Raw genomic sequence first — 21,010 nt, forward strand, 5'->3', positions numbered from 1 at the left:
ATGCCGACTCTTGTGTACACACTAGGGGTGAACGGCAATGGTGTTTGGAAGAGGGTTAATGTTGGTGATGATGTGCACAGTGACACAACAACAAATGTTTTTCTCAATGGGATTATTCACTGGGTTGTAATATCCCCTTATGTAACTCAGTTTATATGTTCCTTTGATGTGGAGGATGAATGTTTTCGAATGGTTTCACCACCTCTTGAGATGGAGCAGTCTATGTGGCTGAAGTGGGGGATCCATATTAGGGTGTTAGGGGGTTGTCTTGCCATTGGTGAAGATCCTAGCAACAATAGATGGTGCTTTCATATATGGGTAATGAAGGATTATGGTGTCCAAGCATCTTGGACTAAGGCATACAATATTGAATCCAAGGTAACAAAACTAAGGTGTTTTGAGCACATTTCACAAATCCTAGGTTTATGCCACAATGGTGACATCTTGTTATTACTCAAAAACAAGAATTTGGTTTCTTTCAATTCAGTGGACCCAATATTAAAGTTTCATATAATTGAAAAATTATTTTCCTTCCAAGCGTTTCACTATATTCCCAACTTTTCTTCTCTTATAGATATAGCAAAAGGAGAACCATTGTTCAATGCGACATCAAGGTAATAAGCACATTCTATTTGATGCGTTCAATTGTGATTGTAAAGCAGTTTAACTAACTACGCACTTGAATTTCTCTATGCTTGTCTTGTCCTATTAAGAAAATATTTGTGACAAGTCGAAAGATAATTTGGCTCTAATTTTCTTGTACAAAAATAAACTGCATAATTTCCAAAAATGCAAGTTTGTTTGGTCTACTTCTGTGTGTGGTACAATTTTGACTAATCAATTCTCAAACTATAAAGGTGTGAACTTATTTCTCACTTTTTGGTCAAGATATATTTTTTAACCGAAAACAAGAACTTGAGAATGATATGATTTACCTTATATAACCACTGAAAGAAGATGGGGAAGACTATATCTCATATCAATCTTCATTACACAAAAACAATTTTGTTGTTAAACGTGTGTCTCTAAAGTATCTTTCAATGGAATGACGTCTTAATTAAATACTATTTCTAAGAGTCATCAGCTCTATGAGTTGTAGGCATACACCTGCATTTATATATATATATATATATATATATATATAAAATGTAAGATAATATTTTGATCCGTAACATTTACCAAAATTTTGTTTTTTTTCCTTATACTTTACCAAAAGTTTATTTTTCATCCTTATTTTCGTCTTTAAACTATTAAAAAAATAACTTTACAAAATTTAAAGAAGAAAGAATAACTTTTTAAAGTGAAGAAATGAAAATAAAACTTTTATTAAAGTTTCGAAACCAAAATAATATTTTACCTTTTATTTTGAGTATTGAGTAATATCGGTTATTTTTTTGGTTTTACCAATCTTTTTAGTTAGTTAGTTAGTTAGTTATTTTTAATATTTATTTAAGAATTGATTTTTTTTCCATTAATTTAGAATTTTTTTAAAGAAATAGTTGCTTGGGAAGAGTCTAATTAATTATTTTTCCCAACTAATTCATAGAAAATGATTATAATAAAAAAAAAAAAAACTAAAAAAATTAGTATAATCCTGGAAGAGGAGGGAGTCCTATATTTTTGTTTAGTACTTTAGTTAAAAACACTTCTAGTAATGTGGAGTAGATTGAGTGAATTGAATAAAATTTGGAATTGAAGTTGGTGGAAAAAGTGATTACAGAAATCCACAAGAAAATTCATGTCAGGAAGAACTAGAAAGAGAGAAGAATGGTGCAATTAAGAAGTGGATCTCGATTAGCTTAATTAATAAAGTCTTCTGTCATCAATATATCTAATGATAAAGAACAATTATCATGGAGTTGATGTCATACATTCAAATTATAGCATATCTATCCAAAAAATGAAAAAGAAAAAGAAAAAGAAAAAGAAAAAGAGAAAGAGAAAAAGAATGAATGAAAATTTAAGTGAAAAACCCAGCTTACGTGGCCATTGTACATAAATTTGGTCTTCTTCCTCATATGAGAAAGGCCATGTGACCAGCAAGGGATCTGAGTGACCACATATTATGTCGTGATCACCCTTTATACTTTCATCTCTCATTTGATCACACTATAATGCTAAATTACGTACCAGGCTAAGTCAACGTGCATTCTTGATACAAATAAACAAAGCCTTATTGAAATTTTACAGATAGGTTTCAAAGTGTGACTTGGCCATTGAACTTAAATTTCACTTCCTAATTTGGTCTCACCCTTTTGTGCACACCATCCCACCAACAGTATACTCAACATGCATTTAATTTTTAGTTAGTATTTTCTCTAAGACCATATTCTTGAAAGTTTCTTTAATACCCATATAAGCATTTTTCTCTAAGCAAGCATGTACGCCACCCAGTCTACACATGATGCATATATATTAACCAACTGTGACTTTTGTTTCTCATATTATATGCATGGGGGTAGAAGCAACATAGCCATTCACCCAAGCGTCCTTCTATAGAAAGTATCTAAAACTTGATACTGAAATGGTGATTCAGTGCAGATTTTTTCTTTCTTAGCCGGTGAATCTGGTAACACATTTTACTCTACATTAACAACATCCAAAGGAAAGGTGCTTTGAATTTCCAGGTTGAATTAGACATGATATGAACAATGCCAATGATTGAACTGGGCTACATGTGATGAAGGTAAATAAAGGGAATACCCAGTGAACTCAAATCTCACCTATATGACTTGCTCAAAATACATCCCATAAATAATATAGATTTGCATGCTATTTTCATTTGCATAAGAATGTCAAGAGTTACTGAAAATGATTACAGCAAAAGAAACTATATAGATGTAATATTTAATCCAAATTAGCATAACTTAGCATTGAGTTCATGCCAACACAGTGGTCATACATATGTCTTGCAATGGCATTGGCACAGGCAGTTGGAGAGTATCCATCCATATACTGCAACAAAATGTGTTACTCCAAAAGCGATGCAAAATATTTATGAAGATCTTGCAAATTGATGTGGCAATCAGAAGTTGATAATCCTCGTAGATTCTACCTACAATGTAGGAAGAAACTTTAAGAATAAAGAAAAACAAATAGGAAAAATAAAAGTACAAACATGGCAGCCCAACCAATTATTATGTATTTTTTCAGGAAACTTTCATAGGAAATCAAATTAAAAAAAAGGAGGCCCTTTTATCTTGAGAAGCCCAGTCTACATTTTTATATAAACCAAGTAAACTAAACCCAGACAAATTGAAAACAGAATTTACATTCCATAACTTAGGATCCAGAACTCATGCCTTGAAACCTTTGTCATGAAGATTAAACCATAAACACAAAGAAAATGAATAACTTACCTTTACAACCCAAATGTCATGTTTTCCATCACCATTGGTGTAGTGTTGTTATGCACAGTACAAGATTTAAGACGTAAATAATTAAAATTCATCAATCACACATTTTCAACTGCAACCGTGATTACATATGCTGTCAAAATACAGCAACTTTTTATCTCACTGTTATTACTGCAGAAAGCACTTAAATCAAATACCAAGGTAATGAAAATCATCCAGAGGATTAAAAAGATAAAATTGTTTGCTACAAATGTTAAAAATTGGCAACAGAGTTGATGCAACTTACAGGAAGACTCTAACAAAGAAGATTTCATCTTCATAAATAGGTTGTTCCCCAATTGGAATACTTGTCGTGCACCTATGTGCCATGTGGTTTAGGTAAGTGGCTATGGTGCTATGAAATTGAAGTTACATCATTAAGGAGACAGTTTATAAAATCTAAATATGGCGTCAATGGAGGGTACTAGTGTACAGGTGAGGTGTGGGGATCAAATGGGGTGGGGATGTGGAAGCATATTAGGTGTGGTTGGGATAATTTAATGTGGATTTTCTATGGTACTAAAGTGCGTTTGAGGCATTATGGATGTTGTTTTTTTGTGTGGGGGGTGGGGGGGGGGGGGTGTTGTTTAGAGTGGAGACTACTTTAAGGAGGGACATCCCCATTTATTTTTACTTGGGAGAAACAATAAATGCACAATGGTAGGTTAGATGGAGATTCTTCAAGGTCAGTGTTCTTGGAATCCTGTGTTAAATCGAGCAATACAAGACTGGGAAGTGGAATCTGTGATCCAGTTGTTAGAGGATCTTTATGACACTAAAGTTAGACTTGGGGAGGTAGGTGAATTGGTGTGAACGCCTTCGCCCTCTACAAGCTTTCAAGTGAGGAGCTTCTATAAAGTTTTGAAAGAGGGGGAGGGGGGGTGTGCAGTGTTTCCGTGGAGAAGCATTTGGAAAGTTCGGGTTCCACTGAGAGTGGCTCTCTTTTCATGGTGTGGCTCTAGGGAGGGTCTTAACAATTGATAATTTAAGATGAAGGGGCATTGTTGTTATGAAGTGGTGTTATATGTGTAAGAAGTAGTCTATGCTGTTTGGTATCTTTGGTGACTCCTGGGCAAGGCCTAACTCAGTGTATGATTTGCTTGCATGTTGGAGAGGGTGGATAGGAAGGTATTGGGTTGGTGGGATTTGGCAAGCAGCTCCTTGTGTCTTTGGGGAGAGCTTAATGCTCGTTGCTTTGAGGGAATGGAGTCGAGTGTGGGGAAGTTGAAGTAGTATTACCTGCTGAGGACTCTTATGAATGGACTTCATCATCTATGGCATTTTCTATTGAGGGGATCCTAGATTCCTTGGATTCTTTGAGATACTATTAGCTTTGTATATTCTGTCTTTTGTTTTATTTTATGCTCTTGTTGCCCCAGGAATAGACATCTAGTGTAACCTAGTTTTTTTTTTTTTTTTTTTTTTTTTTTAATATTAATATGATAAAGAGTTTGTTGCCTTCAGTGAATTCTATTAAACCAAAATTATTACGTTCTTGACATAATAAGGAAAAGTACAAGATGTTCATGATAATGAACAACAAGAAATAATAAAACAAACAGCACAACAAGAAGAGGGTACTCAGGAAACTAAGCTAAGGGAAGACATAAACTCAGAGAGAGAAGAACAATCAGTAAAACCCCAACAATGAGACCACTCCAAAAGACTACCTTGGCATAAAACCTTAAACTTATCCAACGTCTTCTCATTGTCCTAAAAGGAACGATGATTTCGTTCCAACCATACAATCCACATTTAGCACCCTGGAACCAAATTCCAAATGTCCGAATTATGCTTCCCAAGCCACTGATGCCAACAAGATAACAAACCCGCCACCGATCTTGGCATAACCCAATGAATACCAAAAGCCTGAAGCATAATAGTCTACAGGGAATGAGTGATAGGACAATGAAGAAGAAGGTGGTCTACTGACTCCCCATCACAACAACACATACAACACCAATTAGCCAAAGGGCGACCCTTAAGCTTTAGATTATCCAAAGTGAGAATCCGACCATGTGAAGCTGTCCACAAAAAGAATGCCACGTGCTTAGGAATCCTTGGTTTCCAAACACCCTTTCAAGAAAACAAAGAATTCGAAGCACCCCGAATCGCATGGTAGTAAGACCGGGTGTCAAACTTACCATTACCTTTTAGCTGCCAACAAAGAGTATCTCCCCTATCACCCCAAGGAATATGAGTTTGGATAAGTTGAAGTAGAGAATAAGACGCAACTAGCTCCCAATCTTCAATTGCTTTATAAAACCTTAAACCCCACACTCTAATAGTACCCTTTTCTGGAATCCACAAAACCTCAGAGATACAAGCATCCTTGACCGCTAAACACACATAGAGCTCAGGATAAAGATCTTTTAGAATACTATCACCAATCCACCTATCATGCCAAAAGCAGATACGAGTGCCTTCACCCACTACAAAAGACAGATGCTTAGAAAAACTCTCCCACCCTTCATTAATACTTCTCCATAAGCCACACCCATAAATCCTCCTGCAAACTTTAGTACTTCACCCCCCTTGACCTTTACCATACCTTGTGGAGATAACTCTGCAGTCAGAGATTGGTAACTTCATGACCATATCTCTACAACCATTTCCCTAATAAAGCTTGATTAAATGACACCACAATTCTTATTCTCAAACCACCCATCTCAACAGGTAAACATACCTTTTCCCAAGCCGCCAAAGGATATTTAAAACTCCCTTTATAAGACCCCCAAAGAAAATTCCTTCGAATACCTTCAAATCTAGCAGCCACAGTTTTAGGAATATTAAAATGAGATAAAAAGTATGTTGGAAGACTTGAGAGAGTACTCTTTAGTAACATGAGCCTACCACCCTTAGATAAATAGAGACGCTTCCACCCAGATAGTTTCTTCTCCATTTTCTCCAAAATAGGATTCCAAATCGAAGCTGTCTTAAAAAAAGTTCCCAACAGCATCCCCAAATATTTCATAGGTAAACTGCCCACTCTACATTGAAGAATATTAGCTAGTGCATTTAAATTATTCACCTCCCCAACACGGACAATCTCACTTTTTCCAACATTAACCTTCAAATCCGTAAAAGCCTGAAAACAAGACAACACCAACCTTATGGACAACAGGTGTTTCCTAGAGGCATCGCAAAATAAGATAGTATCATCAGCAAATAGCAGATGGGAAATACACACACCAACAAAGTTCACAGCTCCCACATGAAAACCTCGGATAAGATTACACTCTTTTGTCTTCTTTAAGAGTTTACTTAAAACCTTCATTATCAAGAGAAACAAAAGCAGGGATAGTAGATCCCCTTGTCTCAACCCACGAGAACTTCCAAAAAAACCTTCAGGGGAACCATTTACAAGGACTGAAAAACGGACAGAAGTAACAAAAGCCTTAATCCACCCCCTCCATTTCAACCCAAAACCCATCTGGCCCAACAAATAAATCAAGGCCTCCCAGTTCACATGGTCATAAGCTTTTTCAATATCAAGCTTACAAACCACACCCGATATTTTGCTCTTCAACCTGCTATCCAGACATCATTTGCAATAAGCACTGAATCCAGAATTTGCCTTCCGCTAACAAATGAATTTTGAGTCTCAGAGATGAGATTATCCAAAACCACCCTCAACCTATTAGCCAACACCTTGGACAGCAGCTTGTACACACTACCCACCAAACTGATGGGGCGAAAGTCCTTAATGTTAACGGCATTACACTTTTTAGGAATTAAAGTGAGAAACAAAGCATTCATAGACCGTTCAAGCACAGAGTGTCGGTGAAAGTAATCAAAAAAATCCATGACATCCTTTTCTACAACACTCCAACATTTGTGAAAAAAAGCCATGGTGAAACCATCAGGACCAGGGGCTTTATCACCCTCCATCTCCCTTAATACCTAGATGACTTACTCCTTCGTGAACTCCTTCTCTAAGGATAACCGCTCATCCTCTTCATTACATGCAAAATCTAACCCATCCTTAGTAAGATGCCCCACCTCAGTTTCCTTATACAACCCCTGATAAAAGAGAACTAACTGAGAGCGTACATCAGATTCATCCTCATAAAGAACACCATCTACCTCAATCCTTTTAATTTGATTAGCATTTCTATGAGAGTTTGCTAATCTATGAAAGAACTGAGTATTATTATCGCCCTCCTTCACATACAAGGTCCGAGACTTTTGCCTCCAGGAAATCTCCTCAAGAGAAGCCAACTGTTCTATGTCTCCTTTGAGTTGAAGGCAACGAATCTATTCCTCATTTGAAAGACCCACCAGCTCCTCTCTCGCATCTAAACCCATTAGCTCAGTCAACAAGTTCTTCTTTCCAAAAGCCAAATCACCAAACTCCTCTCTGTTCCACTTTTTTAAATCTGCTTTCAGAGCCTTCAATTTTTGTGCCAAAATGAAACTTGGAGAGCCCGCAAAACTGTACCCATCCCACCATTGCTTAACTCTATCAACAAAACCCTCAACTTTCAACCACATATTTTCAAATTTAAAGGCACTTCGACCATGTCGAACAACACCAGCTTCCAACAAAAGCGGGCAATGGTTTGAAATAATACGAGGAAACACCCGTTGGGATACATTCTCAAAGTGCTCCTCCCAATCAAGAGAAACCAAAGCCCTGTCAATTCTTGAAATAGTGGGAAGACCAGAATCTCTAAACCAAGTGAAGGAGGCCCCCTTTAAAGGTAAATCAACTTAAGAATTATTTTCTATAAAATTCGAGAATGCGAACATAGCAGGGCTAAAAGACTCACAGCCAGGCCTTTCACTTGGGTACCTGATAATATTGAAATCACCTACTAGACACCATGCCATGGGCCCCTAGCACGCATCTAAGATAACTCCTCCCATAAAGTAGACCGTTGTCCATTGTCATTAGGGCCATACACACCTGTACAAGTCCAAACAAAGTCATCCACCACTCCTCTCAATAATACACTGACAAAAAACTGTCCCACAATTACATCCAACTTTTCAAAGACCCTTTTATCCCAAATCAGCAAGACCCCTCCTGAAGACAACACAACATCCAAAACAACCCAATTAATGAAAGGACTACCCCATAAACTCCAAACAAAAGCAACATCAATAGAATATACTTTCATTTCCTGAAAATATACAATATCACACTTCCACTCTTTTAGAAGATTCTTACAAGCCTCTCTCTTCCGGGGATTGTTAAGCCCTCTTACATTCCAACAAAGTAGTCGTAGAGTCATTTAAAACTACCAACAACCCCCACAGCAATGGAAGAAGCTCTGCTCCTACTCCTAGAAGAGACACCATCATAATTAACATAAGAAATAAGCCCCTTAAACTCTCTGAGACCTTGTGACCTTGAGTTTGCAAGTCACTTAAACACCCCATCATCGTTCACCTTGAGACATTCCTATTCCAGAAGACAAAATAGAGCCAAGCATTGAGTTTCATGTTTCACAATAGGGAAACCCACCATTTTAAAGAAATTATTGATCAACTGGGACACCCAATTCGAAGGTCGCCTAGACTCTGTCACCTGTGTTAACCTCTACAGAATCTTGAACTAGCAACACTTCACTAAGATCATTAGGTTCCCACCGAGATAGAGGTTCACATTCCAACACACAATTATCTTTCTCTCCACTGCCACAACCACTATCATCCACCCCACTGGTCTCCCATGGTAGAAGGTGAAGTCCACCATCTGTCTAAAATTCCCCAACAAAATCCATTAACCTCTGTTGCGTCATATCATCATGAGGACTACTCCGTTCTTCTTCATGAGCTTCCCCTTCCCCAAACTCAACTTCCACCCCATTACCTAAGTCTGAGAGAGGAGAAAATCTATTTCGAACCACCCATGGATGCGGACAAAGGATCAGCAGCACCTTTTTCAGAATCGGAGGCTCAATCATTGCCATTGCTGAGCTAATCACCATATCACCCGTGAACCTAGAGTCTCAATTACCTAATCCATGAATTACCTTGACACCGGAGCCCATGCACCCAGACAAAACAGCCTTGCCTTATAAATTTGGGTCATTTAATGCCTGAAGTTTCCCATGTATCAGATGAAGACATGACAAAAAGAAGCAACATGGTATTTTTTATACCTATAGATTTGATCGCCAAAGGCCCAAAGTAGAGTCACTCTTGAAAGGCAGAGAAATCAGGTGCTGAAGCTCAAGCATCATTGTAAGAGCCACAAAAATAGCTGATACAATTCTTTATCATCAAGAGTTAGCATGGAAAATCACAAGAAGATTGTGTCTCCAAGGCATGCTGGTATGACTCCATTATATGGGAATTCATTGAAGAAATACTGAAGGGCGCATATTTTTGTATCATATATTGTGCAACTACAATGAGGCTCTGTTTCAATCAAATGAAGCTTGACATTCGACTGATGGAAGGGCCCTAAACAAGGTCAACCATATCATCACAACTTTTTGTTTTGAGAATGGAATACTATCTACAATTTTGATATCGAGCACTAGACATAAGTAAGGTTTAAATTTCACCAACAGTCAAGAAATTGGGCCTTACTATATGATGTTTTGCTGATAATGTCTTGCTCTTTTTCCTTTTGAATTTTCCAAAGAAGTGACAAAAAGAGAAGAAAATATCATGTAATGAACCTATTGGATTGACTTAATTTGAGGTAGGCGCCTTCAAAGAGGAAGTGAAAAGAGAGGAGAGAAACTAAGAGACAAGAGTGAGAATATTGGCTCAAGTTACTTGCAAGGATTATTGGAAAAAATAACCAACAAACAACTTGTAACTAACTTGGCTTCACCATTTGCAATCTTACAACTAACTAGCTAATCTTCTAACTAACTAACTAACTAACTAAACACCTCTTGATTCTTTACAAAAATTACTATAAGATTACATGAATAACACCTAATCACCGATACAACTACACCCCTATAGTACACACCTCTTGATTCTTTACAAAAATTACTATAAGACTACATGAATAACACCTAATCACCGATACACCTAAACCCCTATAGTACACGTTGGACTCATTACAAAATATGCAAAACTCTGGATTGTCTGACCACAAACATGAGGCTCCAACTATCTTAGGTGGTTAAAATTTTTGGCACAACATAGGATGGGACTTCTTAAAATGTAACTATTGATTTTTTTACAGGTAATAAAATTCATTGAATTGGAACTATTGATTATCAAAGCTTCTTACTTAGCGGTCAAAAGGGTCCACGAAGTGCTTCTTGAAAACAGATTATATGCAGACACCCATAAATGAGTGATGTTTGCACAAGGAGAAAACCATTGAAGCTAAGAAATGACACAAGAAAATAACACGTATTAGTCTCCACTACACTTGGCTGCCATGGGGACCAATTGTAGACAGCTTCCTTTTATATAAGGATTTAGGGACTATTTGAATGCTAAATCAGCAAGAATAGCAGATATTCCTGAAAATAAATGGTGAAGATTATACAGAATGGCTGCAGCTGCTAAAAGCATATTTCTCTTAATCTTGTCTGAAAGAGATCCTTCTCCAAGCATCAGTTGGGAGGATTTTGTTTAATAAAATAAGCATTTTATAAAAACTCCTATACTTTAGTGGTTTGTAGTCAAAGGTTAGCTACAAAAGCCAGGATTTTTTGGTTGAAAAAAGTGTGTTGTATTAAATCTGGTGCATTATATGCCAGAAAAGATGATGTTGGTGGAAAGCCTCAAAATCAGAGATTAATCAATTAAGTGGTTTAGACTTGACACAAATTTATGATTTTATTCTCTGAATGGTGGAAGAGAGTTTGCATGGTTCAAAATTTAAATTTAGAGTGAAAAAAGATCAACTATGAGGCCAAAAACTTGCAGACAAATTTTAAAGGAAACAACAGTAGGACTTCTTTGAAAAGCAGCTACTTTTGGGGTTTTGGAGGAGCTTGGTTGAGGAATTTGGCCTCTTTTCCTGAGGCTTCTCCATAGGTGCTAAAGGGTTTTTTTTTTTTAAATTTATTATTATTATTTTTTTTTTTAAAAACAGAAGTTATCCGCAGGCTGTTTTGTAACCCATGGGCATTTCAGCTGTTTGCTGATTTGTAACACAGCTTGACTTTTTAGGCAGATTCTGTTAATCTGCCTTGGGTTGCTTCTCAAAGCAGTTGAAGCTTTCTCCAAAAAGCTGTAGCTCTGAGAAAGCTCAAGCCCTCCTAAGTCCTAACCCCTTAATGGCTGGAAATGTTTACAAAAATATATTGGATTCAGGGTTTTAAAAGATTAACAAAAAGGGTAAAGTTTGAGCTTACAATAAAGTAAGAAAACCCAAGTTTAAGGAAAAAGAAAGTCTGACCAGAATTTTAAGAGTTTTATATATGGGAATTTTTAGGGTTGATGGGGTTTAAAATTGGTTACAGGGTGCCAAGGAAAAAGAAGAAGAAGAATTACAAATCCTTAAAATCAAAATAATTTAAGTTTTAGATCATGAGGGTAAGAAAACAAAATGAAAATGATAAGTGATAACTAAAAGTTACCCATAAAGATTAAATATTAACTTATTAGATAATTGTCTAATTTGTTTCTTTTTCTGTAGTTTATCAACAAAATGTACAACTGGCCAAATAGAGAAGACTTAAACCAATTGACATGGGTTTACACAAACTCAGTCAATGTGTTAGAAGGTTGCGTTATTCTTTAACAAATTTGCTAAACAGACTTGCCAATGTGGTGTTGATATGCTCCAACCAGCCCAACCTGTCACCACCCTATCTTAAGTTGAAAATATTATAGAATGCTGTTTGAGCTGTTCTTATAAACATGTATAAAGAGGAACACAAAGAACTACTGATCTTTGTGCTATACTATTTAGTTCTATCTTCATCCTTCAAATGTAAACCCTCACAGTTCTCTGCTGAGTTTAGAGAGAGAATTTCATTATGTTTGCGTCAGAATCTAAGATTTTTTTTTTTTGGGGTGGTGTGGGGGAAGAAGATTCTCTCTTCAAATATCTATTTGGTAGAGTATCAGGATAATAACACTTTTTAGGCCACCATGGTTGACAATGTCCATATTTTCAACACGAGTTTCAAAATCAGCAGGCACCACAACAATTGCATAGATGAATTTCATCAGTTGAATAATGTTCTAATGAGTGTCTAGTTAAGTAGTTCACTTCCCCTTCCCCCATTATCTACCTAGTACCTATCAAAAAAGTGGCTAGTTAAGTAGTTATAGTATATGGGAGCCTTTTTCTACTTTGAGAATTGTGTTCTTACAAAACTAAATTTAGACTAATCATTAATATGCATGAAAAATAACTTGCGTTTTTTTTTTCTCTCCCTTTTTTCCAATAGAAAGTTATGATCTTAGTAATGCTATGAAAGCAAACACATCCAAGGAAGAAAAAATACCATAGCTTACACAATCAAAATTCTGCCAAACCAAGGAAAGCAAATTTGAGTACAAATCGTTGATTGAGAACACAAATCATATAAGCAATTTAAGGTGGAAGCTGAACATGGCAGCACATCAAAATCTTAAATGCATTGCTGTCTAGTTTAGGGTTTGACCAAACGATTACATTTTCAGTTTTTGTATTTTAAATGCATATCAACAATATAAGTTAGAGAATGGTACAAAATATATATGATAAAATTTACTGAAAACTGCAATAAAAGTGAATTTATCATACTCCTTGTTTAAGCATAATTTACACATGGGGTTGTGTTCCCATCAAACAAATCATATCATTCTCAAGTTCTTCTTTTCAGTTAAAAGATATATCTAGAGCAATAAAAGAAATAGGTCTGAATCTCTACATTTTGAAAATGGATTAGTTGAAATTGTGCCGATTAGTGCACTTCATATTCACCACACACAGGAGCAGACCAAACATACTCGCATTTTTTGGGATTAAAAGATATAAAAAAAAAAACAACATACTTGCATTTTAGTTAGCCAAAAATAAAAATATAAAAAACTTGCATTTTTGCAATTATGCAATTTTTGTATAGGAAAATTTGAATTTTTCAAGTTGTCACAAATATTTTCTTAACAATACAAGACAAGCATGGCAAAATTAAGGGTTGCAATTAGTTTGATTGCTTTATAATCCCAATTGAACACACCAACTAGAGAGTACTTATTACCTCAATGTGGCATTGAACAGCGGTTCTCCTCTTGCTATATCCCTAAGTGAAGAAAGGTTGGGAATATAAGGATGCATCAGAAAGTCACATAGTTTTTCAATCCTATGACTCTTGAAACTTGGGTTCACTGGATTGAAAGAAACCAAATTCCTGTGATGATTTGTGAATAAAATCTCACCATTGCGACACAACCCTAGGATTTGTGGAATGGGAAATAAAAAAACTATTTTTTCCATCTTGAAGTCCATAGTGTGTGTCTTAGTCCAAGATGCTTGAACACCATAGTCCTTCATTACCCATATGTTAAAGAACCAGGAAACATCTATATCACATTCAACAATGGCAAGACGACCTTCCAAAACCCCAAGATTGATCCCCAACTTTGACCGTGTAGTTTGATCAGGTGACACAAACTCAGGAGGTGGTGGAACCAGTCGAAGACACTCATCCTCCACATCAAAGGAATATATAAACTGAGGTACACTAGGGGATCTCACAACCCAATGAATAATTCCATTGAGAAAAGTAGTATTTACTGGCAGATGGAGCACACCATTTTCAATATTAACACTCTTCCAAAGACCATTACCCTTCTCTCCAAGTGTGTACACAAGAGCCACCATGTTGTTACTAACTTCATCTACATACCCTTTTTTGGACAAGAGAACCACCTTGTATACTTGAGTTTTGGGACAAAAGCCAAGGCAAGGACACATGGGAGAAGATGTTAGGTTGATACCAGGCCTAACTATGACAAACTCACCCGTTATAGGATTACACACATATAATTGATCCAATTTCACAAGGTTTTGATGCTGATACCGATACATCTCGCCTAGCAAAATCAACCCATTGCATGAATCCAACAGACTAAGTTTCACATTACATTCCATACCTAAATGGGTTTCAGTGGCAAACTTTACTATAGAGTTAAGCACATAATTTGTATTGTCAAAATGAACCGCGTAGAGATGCTGTTGACGGTTTTTGTTTGTGGGTTGGAGGATGACGCAGGGGTCTGCTCTTGCGTGATACAATTGAGCGAAACTAGGATCAACGAGAAGATGTAGCCATGTCTTGCAAACGCACCTACAGCTGAACAGGGTATTAAAGGGCAGTCGTGACAGAATGTCTATCACAATATTTGGGTGAAGCTGTGAGATAATGTCAGCGCCACAGACTTTTTCATCTTCTTTTTCTGCTTTGGCCTTCTTCTTGGCCATGCTGGTTGTTGGGTCGGAATGGGATTTGCTTTTTCTTACCATGGTGAAGGACTTTGGCAATTGCAGTAATCAAGATGGGTATAAAAAATTTAGATAGCTGCTGCACCTAAACAAAATACAGGACTTCTATCATTGTTGGTTCTGAAATTTCTCTTATGCATAAACGCTTACAGGCTTACAGCAATACATATTTATATTTGAATAGAACTAGTCCTGAAAATATCAACAAGTCTACTATCATCTAGAATTTTCTCTATTAGATTGCAAAGTAATTTTCAACATCTCTCTCAATTTGTAATTTTTTTAAGAAAGCATTTGATTATTATATGTGTTGGAGAAGAGAAACTAATCTGAAAATTTACTAATTTTTTTACGACAGAAATAAAACTGCTCTTCTCTCATTTCTCTCTCAAATTCAACCAGTTTATCCAAAAAAAAAACAAAAAACAAAAGTCAAGTCCTACCTCTCTTTACAAAGTCACAACTCAAACCATTCAGCTCCAGAATGAGATTTTCCTTTCCTCCCTAATACCGATCCGCACATCTTTTCTACCTCTGCTCAGACGTTCGGTTGAAAATTGTGGGAACTGGGTGTGAAAAAGAGATGACGGTGAATCTCTCTATAGAGTTAGGGCTTTCTTTTTTTTTTTTTGAGTGATAAGGAGGGTGCTATAAATTTTTTTAAGAGAGGTGCTACATTCACAATATTTTTACTAGATTTTTACAAAAAAAACATTTTAATTTCGTTTTCCATGTTCTATCTCAATGTAAATTCAAACATTTTTAATAGCATTATTATTACCACTTGTTTAGTTGTTGCCATTGATTTTTGTTATTTCTACACATTTTATTACAATCATGGTATTATTGTTCAATTTTAGAGACCTATGCAAATTTCATTAGGAATTGACAATGAAGAATAAAGATCCATAATTTTGAATATTATTGTTCTTTTGCTAACATCATTATGCAGAATCTTTCATGGAGGATTCATTATACAAAACTAAATTACTTTAGCAGATTCATTATGAAATTACCAACATATACTTCACTATGCAGAAATTGATTACTTTTGCATCCAAGCAACTTGTATCTTGTTGGAATCCCTAGGCATTGTTTTGTGAAATTAATGTATAAAAGAGAGGTGATTGAAAACCTAAACATAGATTCAATTAAGATGAATAGGTGCTAATCTGGTTGGCATAGAATTTTTTTTTCCCTTATAAATTTTTTATCTTAATAAAATATTATTATTAGAACTTTCAAGACAATATATAGAGTAACTACCATTGTTTCGTAAAACCCTGTTTTGATGTAAACCCTTTTTTGAATGGGATATTGAAGAATTATGAAAAATAATTTTTTATTAATTATTTTATTTTATAGGATCGTATCTACTGTGTGTGATATGACAAGGTTAGTGTTGATTTGCAAGTGCTAGATTGTATTGGTATATGGTTGAATATTGGATATGATAATGTGTTGAATTTCAATCAAATTGGATTAATTTTGTTATGCAGGAAAATATTGTTAAAGCTTGTGGTGTTTACACGTAAAACTATTTTACTTGTTGTGCAAGTAAAGTATTTTACTTGTATTATGAGTCTAGTAACCATGGATTAGTATATGGTTAGTTAAGGTTTAGCCTCCTATAAAACAGCTAACAAATAGTTGATATAATGTGTGTATATATATATAAAACTCCTATAAAAAAATGTTTTAGAAAAAACATTATTACCAATTTAGTTCACTAAATATTGAAATTTCAAGATTGTTGATTTAATTTTATTTTGAATATGAATTGAGCTTGAACTCATTCCCAAATAAATTACATATTCAAGCTTGGGTTTATTTCTTTGGTGAACAAGCTGGGGTTGTTTACAAGTTACTTGAATAACTTTTTTTTTTTCCCTTTATATGATAAAACCATGACTAAATTTTTAATCCCTTTATAAATCTATGTTAATAATCAATAACTAAATTATAGTTGAAATTATATTATTTGAGTTAATGAGATAGAATGATTTTTGTAGGGTCACAATTTGCTGCCCAAGCCCAAAACGTATGGGTTCTTGGCCCAATGAGCCAAACACAATGAATTTGTAGAGAATGGGTCAAGGAACTAGGTCAGAATAAGTTGGACAACGGCTAGCATTATGTTGCATGACAATTGAGCACAAATAAAGGATGCAGATATCGCTATACTTTTAGTTCGAGGAGGCCAGATCGGTATATGATGATCCCTCTTGGACGCTAGGATGGTTTAGATTGTTACAATCCTTTTTCCCTTTGTTTTTTCCGATCCCCTTTTCATGAGGAATCTTTCACCTTATATATTCTCTTTGAATCATCTTCACCCTCCACTTGTTGATCATCCAAACCTCTACTTGAGTACTTGTTCCATCAGACACCCTCTCAAACTCTCTGTGAGTTGCGGTTGCCAAGGAAGCACTGTTTAGAGGTCTTCTTCACATAAATGCGGTCAGAAAAGTGGCTGCAATTCATTTAATGCAATGGTACTGCGTTCCCTTAGATATTTTTGGGTTTTCTTCCTTCCCATATGCCCATGAAGCACATCCATATCATTAAAGCTCCCTGGAAGATCACTTTAATTGCTGGGTTATAGATTTTGAACCATATATAGTAGGTCCGAGCAGGATGTACTCCTCGGACAACCTTTCATTTGCTTTCTGCTTACGGGACCTGGTCTGGGAACATCTGATAATCATTTGTTTCTCCTCAGACCAATTTATATCCCCGGATAAAGTCGAAGGCCCAATATATTTTGGGCCCCTGCCCCTACAATAGCCCCTTAAAACCTCGAGTTTCTTTTAATCCGAGAAGAAAAATGAGGTTTTGATCTTCTAAGAACTAATACCATTTGAATTTGTTGTTCGCACGTGTGGAGGCTGCATTTTCTGTGCATTATGATTATCTTTGACGTTTCGCAGCCCATGAAACATCATTAATTGCTCCAAGTGGCATATTGTCCCACAGATCCAACGGCAAAGCTCAGATCCAACGGTTGAGACTCTTCTTGGAAATTTGAGTGGGATAACTCTCACTCATTTCTGTCTCCTATATAAAGCCTCAAGGGAACTCATTTTCCTTTTACTTTACCAATCTTCAAGCAATCTAGTGATCTCCAGCGCTCTAATTCACAGAACTCTCTAACTTACAAAGCTTCCGAAACCTTTTCTTTAAGATTTCTTCAAAAATCTTTTAAAAACAATCAGAGACAAACACACTCATTCTTGTAAGTTCTTATTTTCTTATATTTTCCCTTTTAGTCTCGGCCATCCTCCTCGACCTTCTTTCTCTTGTTTTAGAAACTTTTTTCTAAGTCATTTCCATTCATTCAAATGGGTAGATTCAAGTATTTGGTAGACTCTCCTGCTAGTATGGAGAGCTTTAGGGCTAAGTACCATATCCCTCCGAGAGTAGGCCTAGAATATTGTCCCCCAGACTGTATACTCACGGATAGAAGAGTAGGTGAAGTTGTCATTCCAATGATCACTTTTATAAAGGGAGGAATGACGCTTCCTATGGGTAGGATAAAAAGGGACTATTTGCTCAATCATAGGTTATGCCCACATCAATGCGCCCTCAATATGTTTAGAGTCCTAGGATGTGTAGATGCGCTAAACAACCAGATGAACCTCGGTCTTACGTGGCACGACGTTGCTCACCTATACGAGTGTCACTCCCTTTCAGGGGGATATTACCTCAAATCTCGGTCCGACGAGGTGAGACTTATATCCTGCCTCCCTAAGTCCAACAAAGGCATGAAAGACGATTATCTAATTGTCTCCGGGGGATGACACGATGGTCTTCACTGCCCAATTAGGGCAGGAACACTAGGTGGGTACCCTAGGATCTGGTCTCTCGGATGAGACCTTAGTTTTCTGAGCTCTCTTTACTCATTTTTGGTAGTCCGTCTTCTCAGATAATGTTCATTATCGGTTTAACCATGTTTGCCTTCTCAGATGTTTTTACAGATAAAGATCACGTTTCTCCGAAGCTCAGTTTGGTCAACGTTCCCGGGCTTAATTTTTTGTTGAGATCGGAGATATTCGTGAGTGAAGATAATCAACTGCGGGCTGCTCACCTCGTCCTAGGTTATGAACCCTTATCGCACATATACCAAGACGCAGGCTAAGCATTAATAGCAGGTAAACCCCGGCTTGCTTAGATAGACGTTTCCAAATCGGGGTTCCTTGCAAGGCGGGATCTACCTCCCGAGGTATTTCCTGCTTAGCCAAACTTTTCACAGTTTGCGATACCGCTCCAACAAGTTCCGTTTGCAGCCGTAGCAGGAGCGGAAGGGATAGCCTCCTCCTCACATTTGTCACTTGAAGAGGAGATAGATAGATTTCATTTTGCCGAGGAAGAGAGAACACCCTAGAGGCCTATGGAGATTTTGGACTATGAGACCAAGTCTGACATGCTTTCTACAGTTCATCAGCTAAGACAGACCGTTGCTTTGGTCGAAACAAGCTCTGAGGAAGCAGAGATCATGGACCTTAAGAAAAGGCTAGGCTTGAGGAGTTTGATTGCTAATAGGACTAAGGGAGCAACTCCGCCCGAAGCTCCTAAGGCCCAGGCCTCTACCAACCTTCCTCTTCCTCCTTCTCCTACTAACCTAGTTCTGATCCGAATCCGAAGAAGAGAAAACCACCTCAGGAGACGAAAGAGGCGGAGATGCTTCCGTAGAGGGGCACAAAACAATAAAAGACTAAAGACCCTCGAGACAAGAGGTCTAAGTCTGTGGAAAGTCGAGACGATGTGGAGGTACACCAACAGCAGCGTGCATGGGCACCCATAATAGAGATGGACGGGGCCCCTATCCCTTATGATTCTATGATAAGGGACTTTAATAGGGGGCACTCTATGCATTTGGCCCAAGCCTCCTTCCAAAGGATATGGAAGTCCTTAGGTGGATGAGGCAACCTAACTTGGTTATGTCTCTAAAAAGAGACCTCACAATGATGAGTAAAGTTTCATCAGTACTTTAACTCATTTCCTTTTTCCATTCACATATGTTCTTTATGCATAATCCCCCTGGTGCATTTATGCAGATCACTTAACAAGTCTATGTGGCCGAGGAGTGTGTTAGAAACGCCCACAAGTTTGAAGCCGAGTCTAATTTCCGGCGCGATGTAGAGAATGTGCTCAGGCCTGTGAAGGAGGAAAAAACAAAGCTAGCCAAGAGGCTTAAGACCTCCGAGCACGGGCGTTCGAGTGCTCTGGTGAGGCTTAAGACTGTTGAGAAGCAGGTTGAAGATTAGCGCAAGCTTCTTTATACTACCAAATTGAATTTGGCCACGAAGAAGGCGGTGGTTCTAAGTCTGAAAATTGAACTGGAAAAGGCCAAGGCAGAGGCCCAGACGACCAAGGACGCTACTCAAGACGTAGAATTAGTAGCCTATGAGCGAGGGATGCTTGAGATGGAGTAGAGGCTGGTCGAGAAGGTGGTCGAAGTATGCAAGGACTACTGTACTGTAACTTGGAATGAGGCCCTTAACAGTGCAGGGGTCCCCGCAAACTCCGAGCTGAGGAGGGTAGAGAAAGTATATTTTCCAGAACACATTAGGGAGATCCCAACCGACCCTTCCTCAATTGCTTTGCCCTTACCCTCTCTTAAGCAGGTTCCCAGTGCTTAAGATCTTACCCTTGATGTTGGGACTTCTATAGGAGCAAGTATGGGTAAAGACCTTCCTCTAGTCAATGACCCCCTGTCTGAAGATCCCCTCATTATTAAGGATGTGATCTCCCAAGCTAAGGTGGCCAAGAAGCCTAAAGATGGGGTGCCCAGCCTGAGACTGTCGTTACTAAGGAGGATGCTCAGCCAAAGAAAAAGTAGTTGTAGGATTTTCACTTTCTTTTGTTTTCTTTTCTCAAGATTTGTTTTGTTGCTTGTAATACATCTTCTTTGAAGTTAACGAATGATCCTTTCCTTCTATTCTCTGAATCTTTACCTTTACGCTCCTTGGACTTATTACTATTATTGCAAACAAGTTTAAATTACTGTTGCTCAAATTTCCAACATGTCTTGTCAACAAATCATTATTGACATCCCTAGAAATCCGTCTAGGTATTAGCAATTGAGAATTATTATCCACTTATACCGTGAATTAATCCTTACACAATGGATATTGAATCTAGAGGAGATAAGTAATATACCTTACATTTCGAGCTCTGTTTAACATTTATAAAGGTGTTCACATGTGTCAAAAGTAGTTAATTTCCCCTAAGCCTATGGTCCAAGGAT

At 37.1% G+C, this 21,010-nt stretch overlaps 2 protein-coding genes across 2 annotated transcripts; one reads left to right on the plus strand and one right to left on the minus strand.

The window, feature by feature from the left end:
- LOC115964919 lies at positions 1-502 on the plus strand. The gene is made up of 2 exons (XM_031084146.1): positions 1-378; positions 488-502. The coding sequence occupies exons 1-2, from the start codon at positions 1-3 to the stop codon at positions 500-502; spliced, it is 393 nt and encodes a 130-aa protein (XP_030940006.1).
- A 2,248-nt stretch (positions 503-2,750) lies between these two features.
- LOC115963126 (F-box protein At5g49610-like) lies at positions 2,751-15,385 on the minus strand. The gene is made up of 3 exons (XM_031082021.1): positions 15,204-15,385; positions 13,517-14,845; positions 2,751-3,055 (listed from the first exon to the last, which is right to left on the minus strand). Exons 2-3 carry the CDS (start codon positions 14,779-14,781, stop codon positions 3,052-3,054), a joined length of 1,269 nt encoding a protein of 422 aa, XP_030937881.1. The 5' UTR covers positions 14,782-14,845; positions 15,204-15,385; the 3' UTR covers positions 2,751-3,051.
- Positions 15,386-21,010: the final 5,625 nt, after the last annotated feature.

Source organism: Quercus lobata, chromosome 10 (genome assembly GCF_001633185.2).
Source record: "Quercus lobata isolate SW786 chromosome 10, ValleyOak3.0 Primary Assembly, whole genome shotgun sequence".
NCBI lineage: Eukaryota > Viridiplantae > Streptophyta > Magnoliopsida > Fagales > Fagaceae > Quercus > Quercus lobata.